At 40.6% G+C, this 8,710-nt stretch overlaps 1 protein-coding gene across 2 annotated transcripts in view; it reads left to right on the top strand.

Moving 5' to 3' along the window:
• Positions 1-390: 390 nt before the first annotated feature.
• Positions 391-8,710, top strand: part of zeb1b (zinc finger E-box binding homeobox 1b) — a 61,462-nt gene continuing 53,142 nt past the window's right edge. Inside the window, exon 1 of one of the 2 annotated variants that reach the window (XM_056255672.1) lies at positions 391-514. In XM_056255672.1, the coding sequence (XP_056111647.1) occupies positions 457-514 (58 nt within the window). In that variant the 5' untranslated portion in view covers positions 391-456. Of the gene's footprint in view, positions 515-2,240; positions 2,369-8,710 lie in introns of those variants that run through there. The other variant, XM_056255673.1, reaches the window with a different exon arrangement.

Below are 8,710 nucleotides of genomic sequence, written 5' to 3'. Positions count from 1 at the left end.
TAAACAGGTGCACGCGTCAAACTTTCCCCGCCCCCACTCTGACTGTAAAAAAAAAATATATATGACGCTTGATTCAGGTTGAATGTTTACCATTGCGCTTTTCGGTTGTTGTACAAGCTTGGAAATGTTTGTTTTGCCCAGACAGTTATGCTTCCTTTGAGCTGTCAATCAACATAGATTTTTGAAGTCCTCTACGTGTACATGGACAGGTTGATCAGTGACCGTTTCGGACAGGCAGCAGCGCCACAGGGAGCGCGTGGTGTGAGGGGCGGGAGTTGGCCAGAGACGGGGGTCTGAGCGACAGAGAGAGAGGTATAGGAGCCAGAAGGTAATGTCGTAAAGCCGAGTGTCGTAAACCAGGTGCAGGGAGGGGAGGTGGAGTAGAAGGGAGGGAGGGGAGGTGTGGGGGCGAGAGGAGGTGACTCTCCAGCAGCATTTAGACACAGCGAAAGGATCATGGCGGATGGCCCCAGGTGTAAGCGCAGAAAGCAGGCGAACCCGAGGAGGACAAACGGTGAGTAAAAACCCTTCGCTTTGCTTGGCGACGGCTGATTTCATTCAACTCTGGACTCCGGGCCGCTGGCAGAACTTCTCGAGCCCCAAAAAGTGCTGGAAAGTAGCGCTGTGTTATAGCCCCTATCTGGTGTACCGTTATACCTGCCGCGCTCGCGACTCTCTCACCGCCTAGTGGTACACAGCGCGAGCGCGGACCGTTATACGCAGCCAGTCCCATACAAGTGAATCTCGCTTTTGTTCCCCTTTTATTTCTCTTCGCCTTGAGTTCACTTTATAAAGCTTTATAATTAAACAAATTAATTCGATTCGAATCTGTTACTCTCATTGGTCGTTATTGTTGGATTTTCCTCTTTAGATTCGAACGAAATGAAACTTATTTTCTCGTTCAAAATGTACCTGTTTGGTCCGATGCGGGTGATTTGGTTTCGCATGAACCAGTTTGAGCGATTGAAGTGGTGGAAATGCTTTCATAAATACGTGTTTATGAATAGAGCGGGTGCTTGGGAGGATTTTGTTTTATTTTCGTTGACAACAAACTTTGATATATCTGCAATGGGCTGTTCCGCTGTCTGCGTGGTAGCAGGTAACGTTAGCTAGCGAGCTAGCAGAATTCTAAGAATAACCTCTAATAGTGTGTATGTAAACATTTTAGCGTAGTGTTTATGAATACATGGGTTTACATCGCCGATGTGACAGTTTGGCTGGTTTCACTTGCTGTGGTACAGCTACGAGTCCCACTTTTGTAATGTAGCTCATAAGAAACTGCCTTATAACAGAAGCACGCTTCTCTGTGTTGCTGCTGCATTGGGAAAAAGGGGCATGTATGCAGTTCGCGGTGATGTTTGACAGAAAAGTTTCTTCTTGAACTCCGATTGAAGTTTACAAAGAAAAAAATAAGGGTGTGTTTATGTAACAGTCCTGCCAGTCTAGGCGTCCCTCAGGGACCGGGGCTCAGAGAGCTCTGGAGCACGATGCCAGTTAAAGCAACCTGTTTGTTGCAGCCAGCCTGCCACATTTCTAGTTGGGTGGTAACGCTGAAGAGAAAAGGAAAGGAATCTGAAGGGCTGTCTGCTGCTAGAACAACTGCTGCAGCCTATATAAGGAATGCGTATACATCCCGAGCAGCGCAGAGAATCCTGATAAATCGCGCTGCTGCAGCTGGACTTACTGCACTGACAGTTTATTTGTTTTGGGGACTTTATGCATCCGCTTTGTAATGCACGTGTGTAGGTTTCAGGTTTATGTGTGGTAAATAACTTAAAATCGTACTTGCCTATTCGCTCTCTTGAATTATAACGATTGATCTGGTAAGCTGTTTCCAGAGCGGTATAGACGTGAGCCTTAGTAATTTTACTAAGGAAATCGATAATGAGAAATGTGAGGGCGTGCTTCACTTCTCGCTTGCGCGCGCGTGTGATGGGGAATATAAACTCGAAAACACTTTTAAAATCATTTTTATTCATCCACACTCCGTCTTTTGTAGATTAAAGTGCACCGTTCAACATTCCGACGATTTATCTGCAGAGTTAAGTGTTTTTTGATAAAGAGATGAGTGAAGAAAGACACTTTTCCTCAGGCTGACGCCATGCGCGCGCCATGTAGCGGTTCTCTCAGCGTGCGCGCGTTAGAGCGACCTGTAAATATGTGCTTACCTGATCGGAAGGGAAGACAAAAATGTCACTTAGGTTTTTCATAGATGCCATTTGACCATCTCGCTATTGTTTTTTTGCTACCTGAACTTGCTGACAAAGGAGTCTTTCTTTTTTCTCTCTCTTTCTGAGATACATTGGCTCATTTTGAAAGCAGACGGGAGGCGTTTCTCGTGCGTTGCAGCAAATGTCAACTTGTGCAGGTATAAAAAAGATGTATGTGCAGTGTTTCTCGCATGCCTTCTCACTCAGCTGCTGTTGTCGTTTGTTTTTAACTGCAGAACGGATGGGTGCCTGTTATCATTCGGCGTTCTGTAACGCTCTTAAAAGCATCGCTATTGCAAAGAGCATCCTCGGTACTTATAGGTGCTGAAGCATCGCTCATGATCTTTTTTCCATGCGGTAAAAGCATAGGCGTGTTCTGAAATTGTTTCGAAACCTAGAATGATTTTACACCGTGAGGCTTGAGGGTCATTTTGCAGCGCTTTTCTGCGGTGTTGGGTTGATATAAGTGCTTTGTCATAGATAGAGCGTTTGGCACTGCTCACCGCACTGCAGGTATCTAAACGCACCTGAGCCGTGCAATAGCACCTGCTTCTACCTATTTTATCTTATGAACACCTTCAGATATAGCATTTGGTGACATATTATGTCATTATATTTCAAGCTTAATTCTTCTGTGTTAAATAAAGCTTGTTTTATCATTTTGATCTCAATCATATATAACTGTTTTTGGCCAAATTCATTTAAGTTTGTTCTCCTTTAAATGCACGCAGGCGCTTTATGCGTCCTGACCGTTAATTATTTGAAGTCACGGGTTGACCTCAGAGCGCACCATCTCCCGGTGCGTGATGAACGCTCCCTGACTGTGCGCGTCCCTGCGTCATTAGCATACGCCCCTCCCCCTCCGCGCCCCCGTAAGGAGTGTTGATCAGACCGTGTATAATTGGAATGTGGCCCGCCTGAGTGCTTCACCGTTTCTTGTAAAGGCCAACAGTAAATGTTCACTGGAGGCAAACTGTCTTCTAGATGGATTCACCTTGTGTTTACCAGACTTACTTTCACTTTAATTACCATAATCAAGATGAATGGAATGTTTTTATTTCAACTCACTTACTTTAGGACTATTTTAAATCAGCCAAAGAAGGCTTGACTTGAACACTATGAATTCTTGTAATGTTTAAAATCTACACAAGAAAATATATTGTACTAAACTGACGTGCCTGTTCATAACATCTTCAGCTCTAATTATAATTCACATAACCTTCACCAACTTAACAATCCCACATAATTAAAATGCCTCCCTTATGTCTTCTATATGAAGTTGCTTGATTGTGGCTCTTATCAGAAGGCCTAATTGTTGGCACCATTGCTGTCTTGATAAGTCACTGATGGGACATGCTGCACTAATGAGTCTTACGGTTATATGGTAACACTTTAGTTTAGGGTCCAATTCTCACTATTAACTAGTTGCTTATTAGCATGCATTATAGGATATTGGCTGTTTACTTATAAAGCAAATATTAATGCCTTATTCTGCACGACCATATTTTACATCCCTTAATCCTACCCAATACCTAAACTTAACAACTAGCCTACCTTATTAATAAGCAGTAATTGGGAGGTTACTGAGGCAAAAGTTGTAGTTAATAGTTAGTTAATAGTGAGAATTGGACCCTAAACTGTGACCACACAAATGCAAACAAAGTTGCTGTATTTAGAAAAAAAAAAAGTATAATTACCAAACTTTCCTTTCCTCTGTCGTGTTGAAATGTTATGGATCATCCCAACTGGGTAACTCCAAAAATTCAAAAAGTAAATATGTGAATATTTATTCATCCTACTTTTTTTTGGCCATCAAGAAAATGGTATTGACTCTCATGAGTCAGATTGGAGTAATTTGCCTTCATTTGGAGTGTTTGTAAAAGTTACAGTGGTTTCTACACAGTGGCTGAGGGGGAAGGGAACGTTTTTTCAGTGCTAAATCCTTTACACGGTGAGCATGTGACAGCAGCACTTCACCATCAGGTGAAAAATCTGTGATGTGCCTGTTGCTTTGGCTAAAGGCAGGGTGTTAACGCCGAGATGAGCTGTTGGGAAGGTGAAGAATGTTTTACAAGGTAGAGAATTCATTAGCTCTCTTTGACTTTTGGCCTACCTTGCCTGAATGGCCTACCCTGAAAACAAAATATGCTAAACTCTATAGAGATATAGCGATGTATATATATATATATTTCGATCATATACCTTATTGTAACAGACAAGTCTCTAGTAAACTCAGTAAAGTTCAGGCCCAGGGAACAGCCCACAGATTTTGACTCTGTAGAGTGTCAAAATAGAGAGAGAGTATTTATTTAGACACTCTCTGTAGAGAGTCTAAATAGTCAACAGTTTTTCAGAGTATTTAAAACTGTTTCAGGTGAAGTTATCTGTAGAATGTGAGGAAGGTGAACGGTGTCTAAACATCTTGAAAGCTGTGTGCCTTAATCTTATTTTAAAGCTTATATCACCAACTGCTTCGAAAGCCGACTGAGAGTATCTCAAGTATGTCACTAAGAACTTCTGAACATGCAGATTCCCAAAACAATACAATTCTTGGAATCCTTATAAAGATAGGGTTCGGTTCTTTTTAGAGATGCTTAAACTGTGTGCCAGTGTGTCTTTTTTCACCTTTCCACGTGGGACTCATTCTAACGGCATTCCCGGCCGCTTGGGGTTCTCGCGGCGCGTAACATGAAGGCGATCAGGACCTTGAGCTGTAAACGTGAAGGTGCTAATAGTCCGGAAGACGACAGGTGTTGTTCACAGGGCAGCTCTCCTTCAGTCCCGTCCTCCTTTGGCCCTCTCCAAGAGTACTGCAGGGCAATTTGAAACCTCTCAGTTTGGGAATAGAGGAATGTGGCTGACCGGTATTAGCATGGCTAAGAAAATAAACATGGCAGCGGCTGGTGAGCGTGCTGTGCTTTGTAGTGGCTTTCTCTTACGTTTCAAAAGAACTTTAGCAAGGCTGTATTTTTATACCGAGACATTTTAGGAGAAGGATTTACACCTCTGAAATGAGCAGAACCCCCAAAGTTTTACTTGACTGCGTTTTTACAAACACTCACAGTGGAACACCCAACGAATGATGAGAAATGTTTAGCTTGTTTACTGTCATTACCTTCGGAGAGCTATGGCCAACGTCAGGCCACTGCCAGCTCTGTGATAAAATGGGTGTAGCGGAATTTATTTGGCTGATAAAACTTTAATTACTGCGCTGGGCTATTTCCACACCCCGTACCAGACTTTCTAGGGTTGAACTCAATAAACACACATGCTTGTTTTTTCTCTTACTTGTGCACATTAAGTAGACGCTTTATAGTTTAGGAAAATGTGTACTATTTCTTTGTTTTTTTTTTGCATTTGTTTTTCTAGGTATATGTGAGTGAGGAGAAACCTTTTTTCTTCGGGACATGCTGCTAGGGCATTTTTAACGCCATCTGCTAACATTTAGGGTCTCTCCCTGGTGCTTGAGGTTTAGCCGAGGAGGAAATTTTCATTTATCCATCATCCTTTCGTTGACTTCCTCCTAAAGTCCATCTGCAATGCACTTTCCTCTCCTCTCTTCTTCTCCTCTCCTCTTTTGACTCTTTCTCTAAGACACAGTAGCAGGGTGATGTTTAGTGACCTCTGCCATGGGCGCCCATGCATTGCCTCAAGTATGACTTCACTTTCCCCCCCCTGTGCCATTGTGAGGCGTCCAGCGTAACAAATTGGCTGTGTGTTAAAGCCCCCAACACACAAATACACACTCTGTGAATAGATCTCTCGGTAACAAAGCTCAGAAGCAGCCCTTGTTTTTTTCGTCTTACTCCCCCATTCCCTTTCAGTTTGCCCCCCCCCCCCCCCCCCCCCCCCCCCCCCCATGTGGAGGTCACATGGGGGAGGGATTTGTTGAAGATGGGGGTCAGTGTTTTGGAGGCCTGCTGAGGTGACAGTGAAGGACTGTTGTAAACTGGCAAGATAGCTCCTCTTCTCTCCCTTCCTGTGCTTTGCATGACAAACATGGCTTCCTTCTTGTTAAGGGCCGGTGTGTTAATGTGTGTTTAAGCACGTGAAAAACACTGTATGTGAGTGAGAACTTTGTAGACAGAGCGTGGTGGTGCATTTCTATTTGATTGAGGTCCAGTTTGTGGTTTCTCTTGCATTGTACGCATTTGTTCGCTTTCTTTAGAAGGGTCAGAAAAGGAAATTGGCCCTTTTGTTTTGTTGATTAGGTGAATGAAAAGAAAAGAAAGGGTAATAGGACTCCATTATTGGCAAAAGTGATAGCCACTCAGGCCTTAGTGCTACATATGACATGACAATACACACAACATGAGACAGCAAACACAACTTTTGTAATGTGACTAAAGTTTAGGACCGGTGGGATTTTTAAAATGTTTTTGAAAACAAATTCAGTAATATTGTTAAATATTATTACAATTTAAAATATATAATAACTGTTTGTATTTTTATATATTTTAAAATGTAATTTATTCCTGTGATGGTAAAGCTGAATTTTCAGCATCATTACTCCAGTCTTCAGTGTCACATGATCCTTCAGAAATCATTCTAATATGCTGATTTGCTGCTCAAAAAATATTTCTTCTTATTATCAATGTTGAAATCAGTTGTACTTCTTACTTTTTTTTTCAGGATTCTTTAATGAATAGAAAGTTCAAAAGAACAACATTTATTTGAAATAAATTAAAACATTAATAATTGTCTTTATTGTCATTTTGAATAAAAGTATAATAATTTTTTTCAAAAGAAAATCTTTCTGACCCCAAACTTTTGAATGGTAGTGTACTTGTAAATTAAACAAAATTATTCATATTAAATAATGTAGGGCGGGACTTAAATACCTATATTAAGATTTAATTAGATTGTATGGTTTATTGGATTATCTTTGTTATTCTTGGAAATGCTCTGTTTATTGAATAATATTATTTTTCCCTACATATACGGCCTTGATTATGCTAGCAGAGATATTGTTTCAGAGTTGGAGTGAAATCATTTTTTTTCTTTTGAATAACTTACACTGGTGAATTATGTTGCAAATCCCCATGGAAATTTATAGTAAATAGTCTTAAATAGGATTCTTTTCCTAATCATCCTCTGGCCTGTAAAGAACCAAGATCCGTACACGGTTCATTTCAGGTGCTGCTTAATTCCTGCGGCCCTGTCCAAATTTGGCTCTCAGCAAACAGCGCTCCAAACATCTCTATGCTTTTACAAATGGGGATTAATGATCAGCCTGTTCATTGGTCCCACGGAAGGAGAGGAAGCATTACTCCTAAACAAAAAACCTCCTTTTTATTTCTCTCTCCTTCATCTCTCCCTCATTTTCACTCTCCCCAGAAGAGCCCAGGTTTCATGAACCCTCTTTTTAGTTGTGCACGGCTATACTTTATTGGTTGGTTTCTGTGTGTATTTGTGTGTGTGTGTGTGTGCGCGCTTAAGTGAGCTATTGTGTTTTAAAGCTTGTGAGGGGGAGAAAAGGGGTTTTGCTACCTATGCAGCGGGCCACTATCGGGCATAGAGGGGCTTAGCGGCAGAAGAAAAGGACTATTGAAAGAGTGCAGAGAGGGAGGGAACACTCTTTCTCCTTCTGCCTGTGGGAAACTACTGCCCATGCGGAGACATGCATTTGCATATGACCCATTCTCCTCCGAGAGGAAGACGAGATGTGGAGGAATCCTTGTCTCTCTGCATGTCAGTGTGTAGGTGGAGCGTTTGTCTGCTTGAGATGGAGGAACAAGTGTTGCAGCGAATGGGTGTCAACAGCGCTGGTCCCAGGACTAAAATATCCTAAAGGTGTCTGGATGGTGGAGGGGAGAGGCACGTACACACTCGGGCAAAAACACATCTCAGTAACACTTAAAGACTGAGTGATGTGTGATAGCCAGATCTAAATTCATGTCATAGACTTTTTTAATATACGTAAAGTTAATTATTATTAATAAAGACTAACCTTAACCCTACACCTAAAAGTAAACTTTTTTTAGAATAAAAAAAAAATCAGGAATGCACAATACATCTGTACTGCATCAACTTTATTTAGATTATTGTGGATATTGATTGAATTGTGCATGCTCATTTATTATTTTTTTATAATTAGTATTCTAATTCTCACTTAACATTAATCTTTAAATAACCTAATAATTTAGTAACACTGTTTTAATGTCATTTAAAAAAAGCTAATCTAAAATTAAATATATTATTTTTTCATACTGGATGTTATAAAGTTTTGATGCCTTAATTCGTGTGTAAAACTTTAAAAGTTTATAGAGTTTTATTTTTTTTTTATTAGAAAATGTTTCATATTTTATATGATATTTAAATATAAATAATTTTACTTTAATAATTTAGCGGCCATAACATTAATATAATATACTTATTAGTGGATTTTTTTTAGGCTACATCATGTATCTATTTATATTATTTGTTAATGTTCTCAAAGGGAGACTGACAATGATTTCTCCTGACAATTTTGTCTTTAAAGTATAGTTAAGTAAACCCGC

The sequence above is a fragment of the Rhinichthys klamathensis genome, unplaced genomic scaffold, assembly GCF_029890125.1.
Source record: "Rhinichthys klamathensis goyatoka isolate OS25496 unplaced genomic scaffold, OSU_Roscu_1.1 h1tg000121l_1, whole genome shotgun sequence".
Taxonomy (NCBI): Eukaryota; Metazoa; Chordata; class Actinopteri; order Cypriniformes; family Leuciscidae; genus Rhinichthys; species Rhinichthys klamathensis.
Note: the sequence above shows the minus strand (reverse complement) of the source record. Positions and strands in the feature narration are given on the sequence as shown.